Source organism: Petromyzon marinus, chromosome 16, assembly GCF_048934315.1.
Source record: "Petromyzon marinus isolate PM22_M1 ecotype Great Lakes invasive population chromosome 16, UKy_Petmar_22M1.pri1.0, whole genome shotgun sequence".
Classification (NCBI taxonomy): Eukaryota; Metazoa; Chordata; class Hyperoartia; order Petromyzontiformes; family Petromyzontidae; genus Petromyzon; species Petromyzon marinus.
Window position 1 is genome coordinate 9,739,166 of NC_133682.1, and position 27,127 is coordinate 9,766,292.

General features: G+C 57.4%; 1 protein-coding gene across 1 annotated transcript in view; it reads right to left on the reverse strand.

Moving 5' to 3' along the window:
- Positions 1-495: 495 nt before the first annotated feature.
- Positions 496-27,127, reverse strand: part of PDGFRA (platelet derived growth factor receptor alpha) — a 53,972-nt gene continuing 27,340 nt past the window's right edge. The window contains 23 exon segments of the mRNA XM_076067500.1: positions 496-5,431; positions 6,419-6,678; positions 6,949-7,054; positions 7,334-7,433; positions 7,725-7,836; positions 8,130-8,252; positions 8,709-8,833; positions 9,732-9,877; positions 10,405-10,558; positions 10,721-10,831; positions 12,109-12,213; positions 12,625-12,757; positions 13,196-13,290; positions 14,428-14,807; positions 16,918-17,024; positions 17,027-17,049; positions 17,349-17,464; positions 18,010-18,205; positions 20,229-20,412; positions 22,234-22,361; positions 23,371-23,640; positions 24,711-25,148; positions 26,161-26,253. Of these exon segments, the coding sequence (XP_075923615.1) occupies positions 5,302-5,431; positions 6,419-6,678; positions 6,949-7,054; positions 7,334-7,433; positions 7,725-7,836; positions 8,130-8,252; positions 8,709-8,833; positions 9,732-9,877; positions 10,405-10,558; positions 10,721-10,831; positions 12,109-12,213; positions 12,625-12,757; positions 13,196-13,290; positions 14,428-14,807; positions 16,918-17,024; positions 17,027-17,049; positions 17,349-17,464; positions 18,010-18,205; positions 20,229-20,412; positions 22,234-22,361; positions 23,371-23,640; positions 24,711-25,148; positions 26,161-26,236 (3,618 nt within the window). The 5' untranslated portion in view covers positions 26,237-26,253 and the 3' untranslated portion in view covers positions 496-5,301.

A 27,127-nucleotide genomic window follows, 5' to 3' on the forward strand; every position in this document is an offset into this window, starting at 1 on the left:
ATCATCCCACTTGCTGTACTGCCGCTCACGGACACCTCCCTGTCCCTGCGTGGAGATTTCACGTTAAACTCACAATTTTGTCCGTACCAATTGCCCAGCTGCGCGCGATTTTTCTACGGGACAATTGAACAGCATTATCAATCGCTTGCGTTAAAATTTGTGTGTATGTGTGTATGTATCATACTTGCACGCAGGGAGCGGTAGTGCCTTGGGTGTCGCGCGCTGTGTTACGATCCACGGCGACACGAGTTCGATTCCCGCTCACGGCCAACGTCGGTGACGGATATTGGAAGTGGTCCTGGGACTCCACTAGGTCGACTCGGCCTCAAATGAGTACCTGCTGCAATGTGTAAACATCGCCACTTGGGAGACTTATTATCAACCAGGAAGAAATTGCAATTCTGATACTGATGTTCAAGTAAGCCCGATGCGTACTTAGGAAAAAATACATTACCGAATGTGATGCCCTACCCAGTTAATGACACGGATGCGTAGGTTATCTATTTTTTTATTTGCTTATGCATGCGTGTATTTACTCCTATATATAGATACGCATTTAATGTGTGTTAATATATATATAAAACAAATATGGACACATCTGTACGCGCGTATGAATGTATGCATGTAGGCGTGTAGCGGCACGTGTACGCGTGCATAACATATTGTTGCGCGCAGGCTAGGGTCGGATGTAACGTACGAAGCACAGCATCAGAATAGCGAGCTACTTAAACGTACAGACTTAAACACGGCATAGAAAAATATAGAATTCAACGCAAGACGCCGACAGACTCTTGCTCTCCCGTAACGAACTGTTCGTAGCACAACCTCGGGTCCGCGAAAATCCATTTCTCACAGCCCTCCTGCATGCACCAAATTTTTTTCCCGCTCGCGTGAAAACTAGGCGGTCGCACTGCACGAGCCTGATGATGGCTATACGTGCCCCCCCCCCACCACCGCGTGACGCGGGACGTGGTTTCGCAATCATCGGACCCGCGCGGTGTGTGAAAGACGGGCCTTTGTCTTCGAGCGGGAAGAAAATTTGGTGAACGTGAAGAATCCGTGCCTGGGAAGTATCCCAGCGGAACCCACGCACGGCCTGTCGACGCAGCCGCTGCGTGATACTGACACGCGCGCGACAAAAAAAAAACGCACGCACACACAACGGACGTGGCAGTGAAAAGCGTTCGGTAAACAATGAACACGCCCCGAAGTCTCACGCTGATATGTGCACAGTTCCCCCACCCCTCCCTCCCCCGCCTCCCCTCCCGAGGCATTGCGCGCCGTCAATTACCGCCGTCCTCACGTGGCCCGTCGCTTTCGGCACAACGCGACGGGCCCCGGTCCCGTGCGGCCCCGGGACGCCGACTCCGCGCACCTTCCCAGCCGCTGGCACGGCGTGCTGAGCCGTGCCAGCCGCCCCGTGCGATGCCCCAATGCCACCCACGTGCCACCCACGTGCCGCCCTCGTGCCACCCACGTGCCACCCTCGTGCCACCCACGTGCCACCCTCGTGCCACCCACGTGCCACCCTCGTGCCACCCACGTGCCACCCACGTGCCACCCCCCCCAACTAATGCGTCAACTCGGTGGTGTGCAGGCGGTGAGATTGCACCGGGCGTTAGGTGAGGAGGGAACTTGGGGAGGGGGAAGAAGTTGTTGGACAAGCGGGGGGGGGGGGGGCTTGCATGTGTGCGTGCGAAAGGGGAGGAGGGGGGGGGACGTAGCGTTCGTGGCAGGCATCGCATTTGTCGGTGAAGTCGAGTGGACGGTGATGGAGTTCGGCGTGTGTGGAAAGAGTTGCGTGATTCGCAGATAACTCAAAAAAGCTCACACTCGCGACACTGCGCTATTGGACACCGGTTTACCCCCCCTCCCACCCCCCACCTATTGGCGATCATCGGTACAGTGCAGCCTTGCTGGAATTCCTGGCACCGATGTTTGGGAAGAATTTAGTCGCTGACAAACACTTTTAAAAATAGTGGTGGACCCTCCCGACTCGAGAGCGTGTGCAAATCTCACAGTTCAGTTTCCAATAATTTCCTGGCAATTTAAAAAACATTTAAAAACATAAAATCGAGGTTCGTTGATATTTTTTTTTAGTTTTTCACAGCAATCGGCGCGGCTCCACGTCGCGTCAACTCGATCGGAAGAAGAAGAAGAAGACGACGACGAAGGGAAAACAACAACAACAACAACAACGCGCGGATGCGCGGCGGGGAGGAGTGGTCGTCGGGGGATTGTGCAAGTGGCCCCGCTTCTTCACCGCACACGTGGGTCAGGAGGTCGCATGCGCGGCGGTCAACGCGATCGCCTCGAGTGGTTGACCGCGCGCAGATGGCGGCAGCCCCGGAATAGACGAATCTCCGTGCCGTCGCGCGCCGAGATTAATGGGTTCGCTATAGTGGCGGTGCCTTCTACGGGAAGGGTCAGTTGTAATTACAAAAAAATATAGATTTTTTTTCTTAAAGTGGCTGTAACCCTATTTTAAGTGGCTACTGCGATATTGTGTAATTGGTTGTCATGACGCGTGCTCACTGAGTGATAGCAGTGCGCTGGTGCGTATCCCTTGTGATCTCCCGTTACAAACTGGCTACAAAAACATTTGATTAAACAAGCTAGTATAGATGAATCTCGGTACAATACATTGATATCACTTTGCACAAATGCATCGGTTTCCCAAATCCATTCGTCTCTCTCACGGTTGTGCTTAATTCCATGTTTAACTTTGTAACAAAAGTCCCATCGTCCGTGCGAGATTCTACCCGGTGAAGCTAATGAAATTACAAGTGCTTTTACTTTATCTTTATTTGATATCCACCGCCGCTGGCGATCCGCTCTTGCGAGCCAAGCGGACCCCTCGCCCTAGCAAGTGGCGGCATATCTGCGCTGTCACGTAGCCAACATTAATACTGAGAAAAAACACAATTTATACAAAAGACGCTTTTCGCGGGGAAGGTTAAAAACGGCAAACGTTAAAACAAACTGAACGTTACAAAAACAACAACAACAGGGGTACCGGTTTCAAAACGTACCCGCGTGAACGTACGCAAATGCCGTTCCAAGAAAAAAAATGTTGGCATCTTAAGGCCCCCCTTTTTTCGTCTACCCGAGTAAACATTCCGCTTCTTCTGGGCTGCCGACGAAGTACACTTTAATCTTACGACGTAGTCGTGGATCGGCGTTTTTATTCAACCATTTGATTTCATAGTCAAACCCATTTAAGGTAAATTATCTACCTTCTGCGTTGCCAAATATTTGATGCAATAATGGTAGTTGGTAGGGGTAATTTAAAACTCTCCATCGAGCCGCCGCTGCTTGGAGGCAGCAGCGTGCGAGCTGCGTCATGGGCTCGGCGGACCCGAGTTTGATTCCCAGCCGTGGAGGAGATCGGCACCAGATAATATCTGAGCCGGTCCCGTGTGGTGAAGTATGGTCACATAGTCCCCCGTGACCGACCACGGCATGAGGAGGGCTTCATCCGGCAGCGGACCGATGCTCGGGTTGTGAATATTGATCGTACAGTTTGATCTTGACGATCCTTATGCAGCGTACATTAGGGATTACTGTGATTTAAAGTTACATTTAACAGAAGAAAATACTCTTGTAAAGTAGAATTAAAATCTATGGACTAACGCTCGAACAGACATGAAATTCGTACCGCACCATACACACACACACACTTTTAAGTTGTATATATATATACACACACACATGGAAACTATCGTATATTTATATGAGACTGACCAAAAGAGATATGTACTGTAATGCTGGTGATGAAAATAATCCTCGTACCTGTTTTAAACAGCATGTAAGGTCAAATGTCACAGCGACTCACGCCAACTCGCCTCGACACACACACATATATCTCTCCATCACGGTGGAGTAGCATCGTTACTGATGTCGAAGCGAAGTAAGGCGCACGTTTCTGGCCACGCTCGGACTGGACAAACAAACGCGAACGACTTTTACACGGTACTCAACGCGGCCAATCGGGGGCGAGATTGCTCCTAGGGGGGGGGGGGTGGGGCGGGGATGCAGAAGGGGCAATTTGCCCTGGGAACTACTGGAACCCACTGGAACCCACTGGGTCGGGGCCCTACCTCACACGCGCGCGCACACGCACGCATGTGACTGGCACTTGTAGACCGCATCTACAACCCCGCAGCCGCTGCAGTCCCCCTTCAGCTCACGACTGGCACCCACGTTCAGTTTTTGGTTTCTTTCCCCCCTCTATGAAAATCGCGTTTCCTCGCTCGTCCGTCGGACAAGCCGACCGTGAGCTTCTCTCGCCGCGGCCCGGTTCGGACTCCCGCGTCGCTGCGGTTGCGTCATCGCTGGGCGTGGGTCACACGCGTTGTCGGGGGCCTCCACGTGCCGCCGGGCTGCCGACACGTGGAGGGGGGCGTCTTGCAGTTCGACGCTGGCTGCGGCGAGCGTCGACCGTAGCTGGGCCCTGTTGGCGGTCGTCGCCGGCGCTCTGATCTACGCCGGGGAGGCAAAGGACGCCGCCGCCGCCGCCGCCGTTGAGGGAGTGAGATGGCGATTGTTGCTAGGGCTTCGAATTGTGGGCAGAAGTCAACTCACACGATCGTCGTCGTTGTCGTCTCTCCGGGGCAGAGAAGAGACTGACTGTTTCTTTGACGGGGGGGGGAGTCAATAAGTGGTTAGAGAGACTGGTCCGTGGCCCAATTACTGTGGAATTCCCGCGGACGGCTCGAAAACGCCGACGGAGACGAACGCCGCCCCCGACCGCCGCCGATTGGGCGGCGGGGACCCGTCGACCGGTCGTCATGGTTCTTTGTGCTTGCGCCGTGCGTGCGTGCGCTCGAGGTCATTGCGTTCGAGCGGAGCGCGGAGCAGCTGGGAGAGAGGCTCGTTGTTGGGGACTTTGCCCAACGGTCGCTGGGAGCGAGGGAAACGACTCTACGTGACTGAACGCTCGTCTCTCTCTCTTTCTCTCTCAAAGTCCGGCTGTCTTGAACAATCCCGCTCGTCGTGCCCGCCCCCCGCCCCCCTCCACTCCTCCACACGGTGACGAGCCGATGAGCGAGTTTCCATTGACGCCTCGACGGTGTTCGTCTCCGCCCCGTTCCCCGGCCGCGGTGAGCCCGTCGGTTTGCCTGGCCGACGATCGCTCTCGCGGGCGCGGAATATTTCCGTTATCCTCTTCGTCGGCGTCGGCGACCGTATTTCTCTGACGTCCGTACCCGAGTTGGCCGAGTCTCAAAAGGTCAAGGGTTGCTAGGGTGGGCTCGCGGGGGGTCGTGGTGTGGGGTCACGGGGGTCATCGGGTGGGTCGCCTCAAAGGAAGCTGTCCTCCACCAGGCTGGAGGACATGTCCATCACCTCCATCATCTCCTCGTAGTCCTTGGTGAGGGGGAGGAGGCGGTGTTGCGAGTCGTCGTTGAGGCTGTCCTCGCACAGCCCCGTACTGCCGAGACACGCCGGGGGAGGGAGGGAGAGGGGGGGGGCACAACGTCAACGCACCGGACGCAGAACAAGCCGTCTGATCGCTATAAGCTATACAGCTACTGCATTTCAAGGGACCTTTTTGCCAGTATCAATAAAACATGGGGTGTTAAGATGTTCAAACACCAAATATAAACCTTTTGCAAGGAATCAAGTTCGCATTAACCACGCACAGTACTTGTGCTGAACATGCAAACAAACATGCTCTGATAATATATGCATTGTCTGGGTAAAACTTATTCTTAACTATAACACTCTTGTATTATTGGTTCTTTCGGTAAAGTCACGTAGAAGGGAAACAATAAAACAATAAAAATATAAAATAATAAAATTCTCACGACGTTTTGACTGCAACACAAGCAATGATTGCACTGATTGTTTGTGTTGCAGTCGAAACGTCGTGAGAATTTTATTGTTTTATATTTTTATTATTTTATTGTTTCCCTTCTACGTGGTGGTGACTTTACCGACAGAACCAAGAATATGAATCCCTGCAGTCACGAAAGCTTTAAATACAAATTTATAACACAAAAGAAAGCCGTCGCTTGGTGTGGACTAATCAATTTCAAGGACAATGCATATATTATCATAGTGTGTTTTTTTGTTTGCATTTTGACTGCAGGTATTGTGGTTAATGCAGACATAAGTCCTTGTAAAAAGGTTTCAGTTTTGTTGCCAGAAAAAAGGGGGAAAACCCCTATTATTACATTTTGGTACTGGCAAAGGAGGTCTAATGATGTAGACTTTTATTGTTATTTTACCTCCACATTTAGAATCAACATCAACGCCGCTATACATTTCGACATGATGACCAAGCCACTTCGTTGGGCCATCGTTTGCGGTGGCCCCAACCAAAAAGCTGTCTGGAGCTCAGCGGGGGGGCCTTGCCTGATTAAAATAAAAAACAAAAAACTAGTTGCTAGATTCCGCCCCCACCACTCGCGCCCACCTTTGGCTGTTGTGCGAGTGTCCGTCTTCCATGCTGGGCGGCTCGATGTCGGGCAGCGGGATGATGTAGCCGCTGTCCGTGTCGGACCGCTGCTCCGAGAGCTCGTCGGAGGCGTGCTGCCCCCCGCCGACGCCGACGGCGTCCCCCCCCTTGCCCGCGGGGCTGTAGGCGACCCCCACGTACGAGAGGTCGGAGGCCGCTCGCAGGCGGGCCACGGCCGGGTGGTGCAGGTGGAACTCCTCGCCCTGCTTCTCGTACGACTGGCGCGGGCGGGGAGACGGGGTTAGGTCGTCGTCAGCTTTGTCGTCGTCGTCGTCGTCACTGTCGTCGTCAGCAACATCGTTGTCATTATCACTGTCATCGTCGTCATCATCAACTTCATTATCATCATCACGATCATCATCACTGTCATCGTCGTGATCGTCGTGGTCATCGTCATGGGTTCTATAATTGATTGTACGATGTGTTCAGGGGCATTTGTAGTCGACGCTCTATTAAAATCTGCGTTGTACTGTACTGAGCTATGTCACCTTTTGGAATCCGCTGGGCATGAGTTTGGCCATCATGTCGGAGAGGCGGGAGAACGTGGGGCGTTTCTCAGCGTCCGCGTTCCAGCATCGCACCATGAAGTCGTATCTGTGCAGCACAACACACATCGCCATCACCACCGTCGTAATCAGCCGTGACCTATCCACCGCTGGATGAAAACCTCCCCAAGCAGTCACCAAAAACCTTAAGCCAGGGGTGGGAAATCTGCAGCCTGTGAGGGCCACACTCGCCCCGTGACTTCAACCATGGGCGCCACGGTGGCGCGCGTGCTCACATTTGCCCGCGCGTGCTCACGTTTGCCCGCACGTGCTCACGTTTGCCCGCACGTGCTCACGTTTGCCCGCGCGTGCCCGTGCGTGCGCTCACATGTCGGGCGGGGCGTAATCCGGCGAGTCCATGCGGTAGCCGGACTTGAGCTTGTTGTAGAACTGAGAGTCGACCGGCATCCCCGGGTACGGAGTCCCTCCTGGACGACGTGCGGCACAAACGCGCGGCGTGAGCCTCGCGGAAACACGCGAAGCAATGCCATCGCTTATGGATCGATGGGTGCAGACGTGCGTGTGATCATATGGTGAAGGTCATGCCGCTGATGATGACAATCACGATGCTACGTGACGATGAGGAAAATAGTGATTCTGCGGATGCTTCTACTAATACTGCGAGTGATGATGATGAATCGGATGATGGCAATGACACTGCCGCTGATGCTAATGCTGCCCGGTGACCATGATGACGACGACGATGATGCTGTACTCGCCTAGAGAGAAGATTTCCCACAGCAGGATTCCGTACGACCACACGTCGCTCTGAGTCGTGTACAGGTTGTCGAAGATGCTCTCCGGAGCCATCCACTTCACGGGGAGGAAAGTCTGAGAGAGACAGAGACACGGGGCGATGGGAGACAGAAACGGGGCGATGGGAGGAGCCGCGGTTGTCAATTTGATGAGACGCGGAACGACACGCTGGCTCCCAGCGCTCGCCAGGAGTAACTTCGTATTTCATTTTGTTCTCCGTTATTGAGCACTGAATAGGACTCTCAAATAACCTTGGTGAGGCCATGCGCTGGCACACACGCTGGCACACACGCTGGCAAAGACAAAGATCCCCCCCAGTGAGTGAGATGGGTCCACGTGTCTCCCCGGTGAGCGGTGCTGCCGCTTACGCTGCCCTTGGACACGTAGTTGGAGTCGTGCATTATGTCCCTCGCGAGGCCGAAGTCGCAGATTTTGACGGTGCGACGGTCGGAGAGGAGGACGTTACGGGCTGCGAGGTCACGGTGAACGCACTGTGGACACAACACATGGGACATGCGCACGGAGACACTGATCACTCCGCACCAGAGACCGGGACGTGTCGACGTGCCGGGCGGTGGTGGCCTGTAATTCTGCACGGTGAGGTTGATGAATCCCTTCCTATGGGTATGGAAGAGCCATGCCCTGGCTCGCCAGGAGAAGGCAGTACAGCAAAAATGTGGATTCCTAACTGCTCCGTCTGTATCGGGTTCCACCCACATGTAAAGCTCATTCAGTGGCCGAGAAAACCTGACTATACAGAGGACTGCAGAGCTTGGGCAATTATTGCCGCCGGCTCATCACGTGACTGCTGCCTTCTCCTCCTGGCACCTCTCTCTACGAGGGCGAGGAGTGAACACCGACAGCTGGCAAGGTGTAAGTTGAATTTGTTTTCCCCTTGAACTTTTGCCCGTAGGCGCCACCGTCGCTGCCATCGCTGCTCAGCTTACGTTCTTGGAGGCCAGGAACTCCATGCCCTTGGCGACTTGGTAGCTGAAGCTGATAAGGTCGTTGAGGTGGAGCGGAGCCAGTTCCTCGTCCACGAAATCGGGGAAGAAAACCTCACGGTCTTTCTCTGCAGCGGCACGGGTGGCAGACACGCACAGCGACGTGACGCGACAAGAGCCGGGGCAGTCGGAACGGCGACGCGCGACTCGTGAACGGTGACGCGCGCCACCAATAACATCGCTCCCTCTTCCACCAATAACATCGCTCCCTCTTCCACCAATAACATCGCTCCCTTTTCCACCAATAAAATCGCTCCCTCTTCCACCAATAGCATCACTCCCTCCACCAATAACATCGCTCCCTTTTCCACCAATAAAATCGCTCCCTCTTCCACCAATAGCATCGCTCCCTCCACCAATAACATCGCTCCCTTTTCCACCAATAACATCGCTCACTCTACGACCAATAAAATCGCTCCCTCCTCCACCAATAACATCGCTCCCTCCACCATGAACATTGCTCCCTCTTCCACCAATAGCATCGCTCCCTCTACCAATAACGTCGCTCCCTCCTCCACCAGTAACATTGTTCCCTCCACCAATAACATCGCTCCCTCCTCCACCAATAGCATCGCTCCCTCCACCTATAACATTGCTCCCTCTTCCACCAATAACATCGCTCCCTCATCCACCAATAATATCGCTCTCTCTTCCACCAATAACGTCGCTCCCTCTTCCACCAATAACATTGCTCCATCTTCCACCAATAACATCGCTCCCTCATCCACCAATAATATTGCTCTCTCTTCCACCAATAATATTGCTCCCTCTTCCACCAATAACATCGCTCCCTCTTCCACCAATAACATCGCTCCCTCTTCCACCAATAGCATCACTCCCTCCACCAATAACATCACTCCCTCTTCCACCAGTAACATTGTTCTCTCTTCCACCATTAACCTCGCTCCCTCTTCCACCAAAAACCTCGCTCCCTCCACCAATAGCATTGCTCCCTCCCCCACGTACCATCCATGGTGAGGCGGCGGTGCGAGGGCGGGTGCGAGTAGTAGGAGTGCGGCTGCCCGCTCTCCGTCATGGGGACGTACTGGCCCATGTCCACCGTCTTCATGTCCATGTAGGCGCCCTCCTCCTCGAACGACAGCAGCACGTAGCTGCGGGGCAGCACGAAGGGAGGCACGAGGGACGGCCGTGTCAAGGAGGAAGGTGCCGCGCGTTTACTCGGAGCCCTACGGCGTTCCACCGCTTGATAGTAATTATGCAATAATGTCAATTCGTATTGTGCCTTCCACAGCAAGCAAAGAGTTACAGCAAGCAAACAGCGGACGAGTGTGCGATTGGTCGAAGGAGTGAGCCGTTGAGCGAACGTACGATTGGTCGAGAGAGTGACGGGGTGAGCGAGCGAGCGTGCGATTGGTCGACCGAGCGAGCGGGTGAGCGAACGTGCAATTGGGCGAGGGAGTGAGCGGGTGAGCGAGCGTGCGATTGGTCGAGCGAGCAGGTGAGCGAGCGTGCGGTTGGTCAAGCGAGTGACCGTGCGAGTAATTGAGCGAGTGAGCGTGAGATTGGTCGAGAGCGTGACTGTGCGATTGGTCAAGCGAGCGGCTGAGTGAGCGTGCGATTGGTCGAGCGAGTGGCTGAGTGAGCGTGCGATTGGGCGAGCGAGTGAGTGGGCGCTCACCTGCGCGTGTTCTCCCCGCTGCTGTTGAGGCTGAAGATGTCTCCGTCGAACTTGTCCTTGCTGGCCGAGCCGTAGAGGAAGCGGTCGCGCTTGCGGTGGAGGTAGTTGACCAGGTCGCCGTGGCAACAGTACTCCGTGATGATGTAGATGGGCCCTGGCGTGACACGCAAACACCGCCTGGCGCTTAGGAACCTGCCACTCCACCATTAGTCTTGACCACCGGCGAATTATAACCGATTCTCGTGGCACTCCAGCGGACGCACGTATCGAGTATCGCGTGGTGATCGGCTCGGATGCGTCTTCGTGCGGCGCCCACCTCCTTTCGTGCAGGCCCCGAGGAGGTTGACGATGTTGAGGTGAGGTCCCAGGTGGCTCATGATCTTCAGCTCCGACATGAGCGCCTGCTTCTCGCTCGTGCGCGCCGTGGCTGTGAGCATGCAGCAGCGGTAGCAGGGCACACACGTTAGCCGTTATCGACCATGAGACACTGCCTCGACACGAAGGCGTTTGTGGATCGTAATCGGAGAGCGACACAGAGGGAGCGCCCGGATGAACGGCGCAATCGCCAAGGCCGGAGCCGGGGGCTCGGCCGAGCGTGTTCCGCGAGGTTCGGTGTGAATCGGAACGGTCCCACGCCTGTTTCTCTCATCATCATGGGACCTACCTTGCCAGTGTCAAATTACAAGAATAGGTTTCACCCTTTCTGGCAATAAAACAGGGGGCGTTAAGATGTTAAAACACCAAACAGAAACCTTTGGCAAGGAATCGCGTCTGCAATAACCACACACAGTACTCGTGGTGAGCACGCAAACAAAAAACATGATTTGTTAGTATACGATGCATTGTCTTTGAAACTGATTGATCCACACCAGAGACAGCTTTCTTTAGAGCCTAGTCTCAAACAGTGTTCGACCAGAGGATGCCCAAAGGCTTATTTCTCTACTCGCCCAACTCAACGCTGCTCTCTCGCTGTCAAGTCAGTCGCTTCCCTGTCACGCTTTCATCGCCGCTACCGCCGTCATCGTTCTCACGAATCTCACGCCCTGGATCCTCCTCCTCCTCCTCCTCGGCCAATGGCGATGCTGTTTGGGCGCCACGGTGGCTAGGAGATGTTAACTACCTCGCCTGGTGCGCAGGAGGTGGTGGGTTCGATTCCGACCCTGACGCCTGCTTCTGCTGTGTATTTGGAAGTTTGCGTCTCTCTCATCATCATCATCATCACGGTGGATAGGAGATGTTAACTACCTCGCCTGGTACGCAGAAGGTCACAGGTTCGATCCCGACCCTGACGCCTGCTGCTGTATATTTGGAGTTTACGTGTCTCTCTCCCCGTGGCGGCATAGATTTTTCTCCCGGTCCTCCGGTTTTTCCCTCCACATTTAGAATCAACGTGAGAATCGAGTATTTGTTTGCAATGCATTTATACGTGATGATAAGCCACTACGCCGAGTTATTGTTTGTGACCAGGTCACTTCTGAAAAAAGAGCTTTACAGCTCAGTGGGCCTAACCTGGTGATATATATTCTTAATAGTTTTTGATTATGATGATGATGGAATTGGCAGTGAAGAGAATGATGGTGATGATGATGTGTCGATGATGACGACAGTGATGATGGTGATGTGTCGATGATGACGACAATGACGACGGTGATGATGGTGACGTGTGTTGATGATGACGACGGTGACGACGGCGGTGGTACGTACGTTTCAGCATCTTGACCGCCACCTTCATGTAGGTCTGCGAGTGGCTCATCCCACGAGCCGTGGCCTCCACCACCTTCCCAAACGCTCCCGAGCCCAGGATCCGGCCTGGTGACGGGGGGGGGAGGGGCACAGTCAGCGCATGGCACCACCGTCAGCCCATTCAGCGGCCCACGCAGCTTTAGCGAGCGCCTAGCGTGGCTGTAGCGGACGCGAGGCGGCGTCGGCGGCACCAGCGCCACGTGCGACCGCCCGAGTCGTTCGCAGCCTCGGCGTTCGCACGTCGGGCGGACCCGGCGCTCGACTTTTCGGGCCGAGTCGGTCCAGAGGAGGAGGAGGAGGAGGAGGGGGGCGGCCCAGGCTCAGCCAGGCCGCGGCCGCTCGCCCGCGCAGAGTGCGAGCCGAAACGCGTTGCCGGCAAAGATCGCGGCGTAGCGGTTAGCGGCCGCGGCGCGCCCACCGCTACGCCGTCGCCGCTGTCCGCCCGCCTGGCTCGCAGCTCCGGCTCCGCTGGCTCACCGAGCTGGAGGGAGTCCCGGGAGAGCTCCCAGCGGGAGTCGTAGGGGAGCTGCGTGGGGTCCACGTAGACATACTCGTGCCCGTCGGGGCTGATCGACTCGATCACCTTCCAGCGGACCTCGTAGCGCGGCTTCTGCAAGCCGGCAAGGCCCCACCAAATCATCGGCGTCAGCGTCGTCGCCATCATCGTCATCGTCGTCATCGTCGTCGTCATCAACATCATCATTGACACCATCACCAGCAGGTTCATTATCATCATTGTGAGTTTCATCATCACGATCCTCATCATCGTTAACACCGTCATCAGCGGTATAATTTTCATCGCTGTAAGTGTCATCATCATCATCAGCTTCATCTTCATTATCATTATAGTAAATGTCATCAATATTGCCATCATTGACGCCATCATCGGCACCTCCGATGAGCACGGTTGGCCATGTACGGAGCGAATGAATCTCAACATGCGCACGTCCATACGCCAGCTAAACCGTCGCGAGAGTACGTGCGCGTGTCCGCAAGACAGCGGCGGCAGGCGGTCGTGCGTCGTCGGCGAGGAGGGGACGACGTCTACCTGCTTCCAGACGACGACGAGCACGATGAGAGAGACGATGACGACCACCAGCAGCACCAAGATGGCCGCCATCACCTTGAGCTTCGAGTGAGAATCTGCCAAAGGGTAGAGAGAGGCGACGTTGTGTAATTACGGTCGCGCCCAACGCAGCGCTTGAAACGCTGCGGTCTTAAAGCACGGGAGGCCCGCCGCGGTGGCTAGGAGATGTTAACTACCTCGCCTGGTATGCGGGAGCTGTTGGGTTCGAGTCTGACCCTGACGCCTGCTGCTGTATATTTGGAGTTTGCGTCTCTCTCTCTCTCCCCGTGGTCACGTGGATTTTTTTCTCTGGGTCATCCGGTTTTTCCCTCCGCGTTTAGAATCATCATCACCACGCGTTTAGAGTCGTTGGGTGCTGTTATAAATCTCCACGCGATAATCCACTTCGTTGAGCTATCATTTGTGGCCAGGTTGCTTCTGAAAGAGAGCGCTACATAGCTCACTGGGGCCTTACCTGGTTAAAAAAACAAACAAAAAGAGTTGAATGGTTTTTAATTTTAAGTGCGGTAGGTTTGATTTAGCTGTTTTTTTTTTGTTGCCGTACAAAAGGGGACGTGAGATCACGAACAGGCAGACGCAGGGTTGGAAACGCGCAGCGCGCGACAGCTCAGGATGACTCGCCTACTCTAAACGCGTGATGTCGATTCTACATGTGGAGGGAATAGCCGGGGGACCCAGAGAAAAATCCACGCGACCACGGGGAGAGAGAGAGACACTCCAAATATACAGCAGCAGCAGGCGTCAGGGTCTGGATCGAACCCACGACCTCCTGTATACAAGGCGAGGTAGTTAACATCTCCTAGCCACCGTGATGATGATGAGAGAGAGAGAGACACCGCAAACTACAAATACACAGCAGCAGCAGGCGTCAGGGTTGGGATCGAACCCACGATCTCCTGCGTACCAGGCGAGGGAGTTAACATCTCATAGCCACCGTGATGATGATGATGAGAGAGAGAGACACGCAAACTACAAATATACAGCAGCAGCAGGCGTCAGGGTCTGGATCGAACCCACGACCTCCTGCGTACCAGGCGAGGGAGTTAACATCTCATAGCCACCGCGGCGCGCCAGCAGATATAACTAACATGCTGGGGGGAAAGAAAGGGACGGGAAGGAGGGGTGGGGTGGGGTGGTGGGGGGGGGGGGGGGAGACTGTGGAGGGGGAGAGGGGGGGGGCGGGGTGTGCTCACCGTTCTTGACGAGCTTGACGACCTGCACGGCGCTGTGCAGGGGCTCCGCGTCGCCGTCGTCGTCGTCGCCGTCGTCGCCGTCGCCGCCGCCGTCGTCGCCGTGCCGCAGGCTGCCGCTGGCGCGCGTGAACGCGTTGGTGGCGTCGCAGCGCACGGCCGTGGAGCGGTCGAGGCGCGGGAACGTGAGCGTGCTGGACACGCGCGCCCTGCGGAACTCCGCGGCCGGGCCCGGCCCGTCGGACGACGACGACGATGACGAGGACGAGGTGAGACCCCCAACGATGGCGTGGGTCTCCACCTCCGTGCCGCCGCCGGCGCCGCCGGAGCCGCCGGCGCCGCCGGTGCTGTTGAGCAGCTGCCAGGCCCAGCGCTCGTTACAGCTGAGAGAGGGGGAAGGGGAGGGTAGGAGATGGAGACGGGGAGACGGAGACGGAGGGAGAGACAGGGAGGGAGATAGAGGGAGAGACAGGGAGATAGAGGGAGAGACAGGGAGATAGAGGGAGAGACAGGGAGATAGAGGGAGAGACAGGGAGATAGAGGGAGAGACAGGGAGATAGAGGGAGAGACAGGGAGATAGAGGGAGAGACAGGGTGATAGAGAGTGAGACAGAGACGGAGGGAGAGACAGAGACGGAGGGAGAGACAGAGACGGAGGGAGAGACAGAGACGGAGGGAGAGACAGAGACGGAGGGAGAGACAGGGAGATAGAGGGAGAGACAGGGAGATAGAGGGAGAGACAGGGAGATAGAGGGAGAGACAGGGAGATAGAGGGAGAGACAGGGAGATAGAGGGAGAGACAGGGAGATAGAGGGAGAGACAGGGAGATAGAGGGAGAGACAGGGAGATAGAGGGAGAGACAGGGAGATAGAGGGAGAGACAGGGAGATAGAGGGAGAGACAGGGAGATAGAGGGAGAGACAGGGAGATAGAGGGAGAGACAGGGAGATAGAGGGAGAGACAGGGAGATAGAGGGAGAGACAGGGAGATAGAGGGAGAGACAGGGAGATAGAGGGAGAGACAGGGAGATAGAGGGAGAGACAGGGAGATAGAGGGAGAGACAGGGAGATAGAGGGAGAGACAGGGAGATAGAGGGAGAGACAGGGAGATAGAGGGAGAGACAGGGAGATAGAGGGAGAGACAGGGAGATAGAGGGAGAGACAGGGTGATAGAGAGTGAGACAGAGACGGAGGGAGAGACAGAGACGGAGGGAGAGACAGAGACGGAGGGAGAGACAGAGACGGAGGGAGAGACAGAGACGGAGGGAGAGACAGGGAGATAGAGGGAGAGACAGGGAGATAGAGGGAGAGACAGGGAGATAGAGGGAGAGACAGGGAGATAGAGGGAGAGACAGGGAGATAGAGGGAGAGACAGGGAGATAGAGGGAGAGACAGGGAGATAGAGGGAGAGACAGGGAGATAGAGGGAGAGACAGGGAGATAGAGGGAGAGACAGGGAGATAGAGGGAGAGACAGGGAGATAGAGGGAGAGACAGGGAGATAGAGGGAGAGACAGGGAGATAGGAGGAGAGACAGGGAGATAGAGGGAGAGACAGGGAGATAGAGGGAGAGACAGGGAGATAGAGGGAGAGACAGGGAGATAGAGGGAGAGACAGGGAGATAGAGGGAGAGACAGGGAGATAGAGGGAGAGACAGGGAGATAGAGGGAGAGACAGGGAGATAGAGGGAGAGACAGGGAGATAGAGGGAGAGACAGGGAGATAGAGGGAGAGACAGGGTGATAGAGAGTGAGACAGAGACGGAGGGAGAGACAGAGACGGAGGGAGAGACAGAGACGGAGGGAGAGACAGAGACGGAGGGAGAGACAGAGACGGAGGGAGAGACAGGGAGATAGAGGGAGAGACAGGGAGATAGAGGGAGAGACAGGGGAGATAGAGGGAGAGACAGGGAGATAGAGGGAGAGACAGGGAGATAGAGGGAGAGACAGGGAGATAGAGGGAGAGACAGGGAGATAGAGGGAGAGACAGGGAGATAGAGGGAGAGACAGGGAGATAGAGGGAGAGACAGGGAGATAGAGGGAGAGACAGGGAGATAGAGGGAGAGACAGGGAGATAGAGGGAGAGACAGGGAGATCGAGGGGGAGACAGGGAGATGGAGAGTGAGACAGAGACGGAGGGAGAGACAGAGACGGAGGTCAAGTTGGGCCAGCCTCACCACCTTTGAACTGAACAAAATGTGGACCAAGATCACGAACAACGGTGTGCACTTCCGAGCCGTCATCAGCCATCATTAATCTACTGCTGGATGAAGGGATAGGAGGCTCCCGTGAGATACGTGCGCCCGGACATTGGCAGATCGCGGAAGCTACGGAGGAATTTGTGCCCGCACGGCGCTCCAGTGGGTGACCACAGCCGCCGTTGGAGGCTCCTGCGGGGCTACGCGGCGGCCAGCGGAAGTTCTGTGCAGCAATGGAGAGCCTCATCCAGCAGCAGCAGCAGCAGCATCAGCGGACAGGACGCGCCCGCGTAGTCGTTCACCTCCTGAGGTCCGAGCAGGTGTACCACGTGATCTCGGGCACGGGCAGCCCCTCCGCGACGCACGTCACCACGTGGGTCTCCGTGTCGTTCACCGTCCGTGGGCGTCCGGAGAGCTCCTGATGGTCGCGGGGACTGCACGCGGCAGAACGCACGGAGGCATCCATCCAGCAGCGGAGTGAAGGAGGGGCCCTGGCGCGAGCGCCGGCCGCCGGGCCCCCGGACCGTCCGCGACAAAAAGGAGCCTCGTGGCTCACGGCGGAGCTCCACGGTAGATAATGATGGCGATGGTGACCAGGAGAGGCCAGCACGCGGGGGTTTAGGGGGAGCCTTCTCGGACCCCCTATCCCCCCCCCCCCACGCCCCCCCCCCTCACCCCCCCACGCCCCCCCCCCCCACGCGCCCCGCCCGTCGTCATGGCGAGCGTGCCTCACCGAACACGTAGAGGCTGAAGCTGTGGTTGGCTGAGTCGTGGGGGTTCTCCACACTGAGCGTGTACTCGCCACTGTCCTCCCTCCTTGGTGCGCACGAGGGTGAGCACGCTCTCGTACCTGGGCACGCGGTGAGAGCCCACGTCACACCCCGGGTCACACCCCGCGTCACACCCTGGCACAGTCACACCCTGGGTCACACCCGCGTCACACCCTGGGTCACACCCTGGGTCACACCCCGCGTCACACCCTGGGTCACACCCTGGGTCACACCCCGCGTCACACCCTGGGTCACACCCTGGTCACACCCCGCGTCACACCCTGGGTCACACCCTGGGTCACACCCCGCGTCACACCCTGGGTCACACCCTGGGTCACACCCCGTGTCACACCCTGGGTCACACCCCGCGTCCACACCCGCGTCACACCCTGCCAGTCACACCCTGGCACGGAGCCGCCTCGCGCTCAGCTTCACCTTCGTAAAAAACAAAACATTCCAAATCGAACGTTCGCCGGATCACAAACAGCGGCTCCCACGGTTTGTCGAGCTGCCGCGGACCCCTTTAGTCATCCCGTCATTGGGAGCCGTGCACGTGCGGTCGGCGAGCGAGCGAGCGGCGGGCGGACGAGCGAGCGGACGAACGGGCGGGCGACCCCCTCTCACCCGGCCGCGCTTGAGGTCGTGCACGTCGAGCGTGACGTCGGCCTCCCCCAGGCCCCCGTGCAGGCGCCGCCCGTCCTTGTACACGCGGCCGAGGGCGCGGGGAACGCCTCCACGGCCACGGCGAAGCGGCGCACCTCGCCCGCTCGCGCGCGCTCCACGCGCGCCACCAGCGTGTGCAGGCGCACGTAGCCGCTCTCTGCCAACGCGCCCAGGCACACGGAGGACGCGGGTGAGCTGGGAATCAAAAACCCCGGGCCTTCGATTCCCGCCCACGGCCAACACCGGAGTGGCGATTAGACGAACGGGTCCCTGGGCCTCCCCCCTGGGTGGGCTCAGCCTTAAATGAGGACCTGGTGCGGTGCGTGATAAAATTGTGAGCGGGGAGACAAAGGCGGTCGGGCGTGGCGCCGGCAAACCAACAGCCTCGATGGGCTGTTAAGGTTATGCGAGGGATCTACGTCTGTGTGCGTGGGGTGAGTGGTGAGTGTGCAGGTGAGTTCGCGGGGGGTGAGTGCGGGTGAGTGTAGGTGTGTGAGTGTGGGTGGGTGAGTGTGGATGGGTGAGTGTGGGTGGGTGAGTGTGGGTGGGTGAGTGAGTGTGGGTGAGTGTGGGTGGGTGAGTGAGTGTGGGTGAGTGAGTGTGGGTGAGTGTGGGTGGGTGAGTGTGGGTGGGTGAGGGAGTGTGGGTGAGTGAGTGTGGGTGAGTGTGGGTGGGTGAGTGAGTGTGGGTGAGTGTGGGTGAGTGTGGGTGAGTGAGTGTGGGTGAGTGTGGGTGGGTGGGTGCGTGTGGGTGGGTGAGTGAGTGTGGGTGAGTATGGGTGCACATAGCCTGGCACAAGCGTTGTGGTGACGTCACCGCCACTTAGTGGCGAATGGCGGTTGTTGTTGTTGTTGTGGGTGGTTGAGTGTGGGTGGGTGAGTAAGTGTGGGTGAGTGTGGGTGGGTGAGTGAATGTGGGTGGGTGAGTGTGGGTGGGTGAGTGAGTGTGGGTGAGTGTGGGTGGGTGAGTGCGGGTGGGTGAGTGAGTGTGGGTGGGTGAGTGTGGGTGGGTGAGTGAGTGCGGGTGGATGAGTGAGTGTGGGTGGGTGAGTGTGGGTGGGTGAGTGTGGGTGAGTGAGTACGGGTGAGTGAGTGTGGGTGGGTGAGTGTGGGTGTGTGAGTGTGGGTGGGTGAGTGTGGGTGGGTGAGTGTGGATGTGTGAGTGTGGGTGGGTGAGTGAGTGTGGGTGAGTAAGTGTGGGTTGGTGAGTGTTGGTGAGTGAGTGTGGGTGAGTGTGGGTGAGTGAGTGAGTGTGGGTGAGTGTGGGTGAGTGTTGGTGGGTGAGTGTGGGTGGGTGAGTGAGTGTGGGTGAGTGTGGGTGAGTGAGTGTGAGTGAGTGTGGGTGAGTGTGGGTGGCTGAGTGTGGGTGGGTGAGTGAGTGTGGGTGAGTGTGGGTGAGTGAGTGAGTGTGAGTGAGTGTGGGTGAGTGTGGGTGGCTGAGTGTTGGTGGGTGAGTGAGTGTGGGTGAGTGTGGGTGGGTGAGTGAGTGTGGTGAGTGTGGGTGGGTGAGTGAGTGTGGGTGAGTGTGGGTGGGTGAGTGTTGGTGAGTGAGTGTGAGTGAGTGTGGGCGAGTGAGTGTGAGTGTGTGTGTGTGAGTGTGGGCGAGTGAGTGAGTGTTGGTGAGTGTGGGTGGGTGAGTGTGGGTGAGTGAGTGTGTGTGAGTGAGTGAGTGTGGGTGAGTGGTGGTGAGTGAGTGTGTGTGAGTGAGTGTGGGTGGGTGAGTGAGTGTGAGTGTGGGTGAGTGAATGTTGGTGGGTGAGTGAGTGTGGGTGGGTGAGTGAGTGTGTGTGAGTGAGTGTGAGTGTGGGTGAGTGAGTGTGAGTGTGAGTGAGTGAGTGTGAGTGAGTGAGTGTGAGTGTGGGTGAGTGAGTGTGAGTGTGTGTGAGTGTGGGTGGGTGAGTGTTGGTGAGTGAGTGTGAGTGAGTGAGTGTGAGTGAGTGTGTGTGAGTGAGTGTGTGTGAGTGTGGGTGGGTGAGTGTTGGTGAGTGAGTGAGTGTGAGTGAGTGAGTGTGAGTGTGGGTGAGTGAGTGTGAGTGTGTGTGAGTGTGGGTGGGTGAGTGTTGGTGAGTGAGTGTGAGTGAGTGAGTGTGAGTGTGGGTGAGTGAGTGTGAGTGTGTGTGAGTGTGGGCGAGTGAGTGTGAGTGTGTGTGTGAGTCTGGGTGAGTGCACGTGCGAGCGCACCCAGCACGTCGATGTGCAGCTTCTCCTCGCTGCTCGTGCCCTGCGAGTTCTCCACGGAGCAGCGGAAGGATCCTGACTGTGCGCTCGTGGCCGTGGTGAAGGTGAGCGTGCTCGCGATCTCCGTCTCGCCGTCGGCGCGCACTCCGTCGCTCACCAGCGTCTGGGGCGCGCTCACGTTCGGCCACTGCTCGCCACCACCATCACCACCACCACCACCACGTGACAACAACAACAACAACGACAAACAAACAACAACAAACACGAGTCAGGGTCGCATGTGGTGACGTTTCACCACATGCGCATCTGCGGCCGTCTGGAACGCTCTTCCTTCCGATATCTGGAAGCCACTGGGGCTATGCACTTTTGAATCATCATCTAGATTTACGAACTGCTTTTTGTGTTTAGTTTGTTGTCCTTTCCCCCATACCTCTGATTTACACGGTTGGCTACATCCGGCGCAAAAGAAGTTCGACATAAAGACATGGGCACAATGTACAGACATTGTCGATCCACCGCTGGATGATGGACATTTTTTGAAATGTTACCAGGTAAGGCCCCACTGAGCTTAACAGCACTTTGTTGTAAGTCGAGCTGGCCACACGTGATAGCTCAACGAAGGGGCTCATCGTCACGTGGACATTCATAGCGGCCAAATACTCTGAACGCGACAGCTCTACGTTAATAACAACTTCTTATTTCTCACTCATTGGTATCCTAAACCCATTTAATGACAGTCGTCATGATAATAATAATAATAATTGGATAGTAATAGTATAATTTTTCATCTGGAAGGCGCATTTCATCCGTGGATCCCGATGTGCCGGAGATCCCATGGAAAATAGCAGCCCCGCACATCCTTCCATCCGTCTGTCTGTCCCTCCAGCGAGCCAGCCAGCCAGTCAGCCAGCCAGCCAGCCAAACTTTCTCATACAATATGTTGCGCTCGTTCCGCACCCTATTTAGCCAACCGCGCTGATCGGCCGGCTTACGTTCGGCGGGCACGACCATCGCGTTCACGGGCGACGCGGCCAACACCGCTGGCCCTGTTACACCGCCACGGCGGTCTGGGCCCCTTCCTCCTCCGCGCGTGGAGCGTTTCCTCGTTTGTTTTCACAAAACAACGAGCGGGCCTCTCGCTGATGCCCCCCCGCGTCGCCCCGCCACCACCACCCCGCCACCACCACCCCCCCTCCACCCCCCGTCCTCCGACGGAGCTCGATATGAATTGCGTAAAACAAATAAGCGGCTGATACAGAGGCGGAATTATGAGCGAGACGATTACATTTTAATTGCCGCGTAAATCTCGAGAGGGGCACCGCGCACAAACACAGTTCACGTAAACGCAGCGATTATAAATAATCGCTGCGCATGCTTACACTGTACGTGCACAGAGGCAAAGGTCCCCCGTACAGCCTCAACAGACTGTTGGGGCAAGTGCTTGTTAGCTAGCAGCGCACGTGGAGGACGGCACTGTGGCACACGAGGGGGTGGGCGGCCAGCACCACGCCCGGCCGCCTTTGTCTCCCCAGTGGCGATGTTTACACACCGCGCCAGGTACTCATTTGAGGCTGAGTCGACCTAGGGGAGGCCCAGGACCGGTTCAGACAACCGTCACTTGGTGTTGGTCGTGAGCGGCAATCGAACTCGGGTCGCCGGGTTCGTAGCGCAGCGTAGCGCTAACCGCTGCACCACCGCTCCCCACTGTACCGTGCACGCAAGCACACATTAGCGATGCGAAAGTGCGTTCGAGTTTGGCAGTGCTGTGACGTGCGTGGCCGTGAGTCACGCATACTCATCCACCGCTGGATGGAGGCCTCCCCCCGTGCCGTTACCGGTCATCGGGCCCGTTCGACCGTACTTCACCACGCTGGTTCGTGTGCGTGTCAGCTGGACCAACGTCCGTTCCACGTTTAGCCCAAACGTTGACCCAACGTTGACGCCAACATCGGTTCAACGTCGAGCCCCAACGTCCGTCCAACGTTTGGCGCGCGCGCGAGCGGCTCACGTGTTTGCCGGGGTACTCCCAGTCGAAGTTGACGATGCCGTTGCCGCGCACGGAGCACGTGATGTTGAAGGAGTCTCCGCTCATCACCTTCACGCTCGACGCCTCCAGCGTCGGGTTGAGCCGCGACACTGGTGGGACACGGGGACGGGCGCACGCACGGACTTGAGGACATCGCACAGAGACGCGAGCAGGCCGTGAACCCTTAGACGCGAGGAACCCCGCGTTGGGATTTATTTTGCATTGGGATTTATTTCGCATTGTTTGTTGTTGTAACGTCCTTACCCCCTCGGAACTGGACATCTGTGAAAAAGAGCTTGATGGCTCATCGGATTCCTCCAGTATAAATACATATTTTGATTCTGATAAACCATCGCACGAACTCCATTCATCCTCGCAGTTAGCGACGTCCTTTGGCTAACCGTCGAACAAAGGCGGTGGTCACCGCATCGCCGCGCGGCGCTTTCAGACGCGTTTCCCCGGCCGTCTGGAAAGCTCTTCCTTCCGATGTTAGGAAGCCACCGGAGCTGTGCGCTTTAAAATATTTGATTGAAAACTCATTGCTGGGGGACTGCTGTCCTTCCCCCGCACCTCCGAATCAGCACGGTTGGCTACGTACGGCGCGCGAACATCGCTCGCGCCTGGACACGCGTTCGATGGGGCGGTGCGAGGGTAGTCACACCACGCCCGGCCACCTTTCTTTTGCCTTCCCACTCCCTGGTGGCGATGCTTCACCGCACACCGCGCCAGCTACTCGTTCAAAGCCGAGTCGACCTCCGGGGGATGCCCACGAGATAACCGTTCAGATAACCGCCACTGGTGTACAGCGGTGGCCGTGAGTGGGAATCGATCTCGGGTTGCCACCGGGTTCGTAGCTATCCCCCCCCCCCACCGCCCGCCCGCCACAAAGACAAAGATCCCCCGCGTAGCCTTAACAGACTGTTGTGGCAAGTGCTGTTAGAGAGTAGCAGCACCGATGAGGGCCGCAACGGGACACGCAAAGTCGGCGGCGCGGTCTCCCTGTTTGCTGCCGTTCACTCGACTGCACCAAGTTGCTCATCGAAGGCCCAGTCGACTTGGGTGAATGCCGAGGCCCAGCCGCGGGGCGAGAGATGCCCTCCCCCCCCCCTCCCCGCTCACCGGGGATCTCGATGACGTTGTACTCGGGCGTCATCTCGGAGCGTTCCCCCAGCGTGGCGTGGCACCGGTAGTTGCCGCCCTTGAGGTGGGCGCTGACGCCACGCAGGGGCAGGTAGGTGGCGGGCAGGGCCACGGCGGGCCGCTCGGCCGCCACCAGCGTCACGCGGGTCAGCGGGTCGCCCGCCACGCAGGGGATCAGCGCCTCCTCGCCCTCGTTCACGGGGATCACGTGGTCGTAGCCGGACACCGGCGCGAAGAGGTGCTCCGGGTCTGCGCGGGGGCGCAACGCACGTGCGGAGAGCGTGATGAGGAGGTGCTCCGGGGTCTGCGCGGGGCTCAGCGCGACGCGGGGACACGGGGCGCGTCGAAGCGCCGCGGTTTCGCGCGGTCCTCGTTGTCGTCGTCATCATAACCATCGTCGCCGTCACCGTCGTGGTCATCTTTGTCGTGGTCGTCATCGTCGTCGTCGTCGTCATCGTCGTGGCCATCTTTGTCGTGGTCGTCATCGTCATCGTCATCATCATCGTCGTCGTCGCCATTGCCGTCATCGTCTTTGTCATCGTCGTGGTCGTCGTCACGGTCAATCCACTGCTGGATGAAGCCGCCGCCAGCGCTCATGGCCCTGCGGTTTAACAATCCGCGAATCGATTCCCCCGCTTGGCCGCCACTCCCCGACCTCGTTCTTTCTTGGCCCGCCGGCCTTTTTCCCGAGAGCGGGGACGCCGTCATCAACGCCGCGTAGTCCTGTGTCAACCCGCGCGGTCCACTCTCTCTGTCTAAGCCGGCGTTCTTCATCGCGAGGCCCGGGGGCCAACAGCGGCTCCTCGTGGCCTTTAGCGCGCACCCGATGCGTGCCCCCTCCCCCTCCCCCCCCCCCACATCAATGCACGAATGTGAAGACACCCCATCGTGCCGTGAAACCACATTGGATTGGACCACATTGGATTCAAACTAAACACATTTCTATTTTACCAGGCAAGGCCCACAGCGGGGGTCAGGGTCGGGATCGAACCCACGACCTCCTGCGTACACGAGATCGCACACACACACACACACGTACACGTACACACACGCACACACTACACACGCACACACACACGCACGTGCACAGACACGCGCACACACACACACTACACACGCACACACGCACCCACGCACACACACACACACACACTACACACACACACGTACACACACACGTACACACACACGCACACACACGCACACACGCACACACACACACACGCACACACACACACGCACACGTGCACACAGACACACTACACACACACACGCACACACACTACACACACACTACACACACGTGCACGTGCACGCACCTCGCACGTAGAGCTGCAGCGAGGAGGCCCCGTTGAGCTCGTCCTCCTCCTTGCCGTGGCCGTAGTCCTCCTCGTCCCCCTCGCCCGCGTCGTCGCCGCCCTCCTCGCCGTAGTCGCCCTCGTCGCTGAACACGCACACGTAGATCCCCGCGTGCTCGATGGACGCGCTCTCGATCACCAGCGTGCTCACGTGCGCCGTCGACGTCGACGACGAGGAGGAGGAGGAGGAGGCCGCGCCGCCCTCGCCGCCCTCGCTGCCGCCACCGCCGAGCGTGTCGACCACGGCCACGTGGGCCGCCGCCGGGTGGCGCCACGTGAGGCGCGTCTCGCCGGAGCAGCGCAGCTCGAAGCGCTCGCCCGGCAGCAGCACGGCGTGTGACTCGGCGTGGTGCAGCTCCGGGTAGGGAGCCAGCGCGGGGGGCTCCCCCATGCCGAACACTGTGGGGGGGGGGGAGGGGTAGTGGGGGGGGTAGAGGGGGGGAGGGGTAGTGGGGGGGAGGGGTAGTGGGGGGGAGGAGGTGAGGGGTAGAGGGGGGGAGGAGGTGAGGGGTATGGAGGGGAGGAGTAGTGGGGGAGAGGGGTATTGGGGGGAGGGGTAGTGGGGGGGAGGGGTAGTGGGGGGAGGGGTAGTGGGGGGAGGGGTAGTGGGGGGGAGGGGTAGTGGGGGGAGGGGTAGTGGGGGGGGTAGTGGGGGGGGTAGTGGGGGGGAGGGGTAGAGGGGGGGAGGGGTAGTGGGGGGGAGGAGGTGGAGGGGAGGGGTAGTGGGGGGAGGGGTAGTGGGGGGAGGGGTAGTGGGGGGAGGGGTAGTGGGGGGGAGGTTGGATGAGACCGTGGGTCGCCAACCTGCGTCTCTTCGAGGCCTGAGAGAGTTATTTATTTATTTATCTATCAAGGACCCCACCACCACAGTGGCATTGGGGCTCTTGGAACATTGAGGGGTGGTTTTTTTTCCACCGAATTCCAACACAAAAATCTCCCGTCTTGTTACTTCCATTGCCGACCCCTGGATTAGGCGGCCGGGCGGGAGATGTTAGAACAAACACGGAGGATGGTACATGGAGGATGAAAAGCCTCAAGGGGTCCTTTGCCGAACACTTTATTGAAAGTGGGGCAAAACGAGACGCTTGGTAGTTTTACGATTTAAATCGTCGTGGTCGTCGCCGTGTCCGTGTCACTCTTCTATCGCTACTACCATCGTCGTAATCCCCCGTGAGCTTCACTCGCTGTTGATGTCTCCACCCACACGCTCACACACACACGCTCACACACACACGCTCACCCGCTCACTCACCCAACCACCCACCCACTCACCCGCATGCTCACTCTCCCATTTCGCCCACGCACTCACACATTTCCTCGCCCAGCCACTCACTCAAACGCTCACCCACCCACTCACCCACACGCTCACCCAAATGAACACCACCCCCACTCAATCCCCGCGACAGCTCACCCGTGTGTTCACCGTGGGCTGCCTTGATGATGAGACCGAAGATGAGGAGTGGTGCCCATGTGACCGCCATGGCCATCGAGACGCCCCCTCTGCCTGTAGGGAGACGAAGGCCAAGACACGCGCAGCAGCAGCACCACCACCACCGTCATCGTGGTCATCGGGGAAGAGACACAGTCATAGATTCCTATGAATTGAGCGTGTGTGGCTGATCTAAACTCAACTGAGTTGTTTTTTTATTGAAACGATATATGTTTTTTTTTTTTTACCAGGTAAGGCCCCATTGAGCTATGTGGATATTTTTTCAGAAGCGACCTGGCCACACGTGATAGCTCAACGCAGTGGACTATCACGTGGACATCATAGCAGCCTAAACACTCTGAACGCGTGGCGATGTCGATTGTAAATGTGGAGGGAAAAACCGGAGGACCCGGAGAAAATTCCACGCGACCGCGGGGAGAGAGACACGCAAACTCCAAATATACAGCAGCAGCAGCAGGCGTCAGGGTCGGGATCGAACCCACAACCTCCTGTATAGCAGGCGAGGTAGTTAATATCTCCTAGCCACCGTTATGATGATGAGAGAGAGACACGCAAACTCCAAATATACAGCAGCAGCAGCAAGCGTCAGGGTCGGGATCGAACCCACGACCTCCCGTATAGCAGGCGAGGGAGTGAACATCTCCTAGCCACCGTGATGATGATGAGAGAGACACGCAAACTCCAAATATACAGCAGCAGGCGTCAGGGTCGGGACCGAACCCACAACCTCCCGTATAGCAGGCGAGGGAGTGAACATCTCCAATCAGAAAAAAAACTCAATACAAATGAGCCTGAACATAAATGAGAAACAATACAAAATGAAACGCCGCCTATAATATTTAAGGCCACTGTGTAATTGTCGAATCTAAATGAGTTTAAAAAATATATATGCACAGTAATACCTCGGTTAACGAAGTTGATGCGTTCC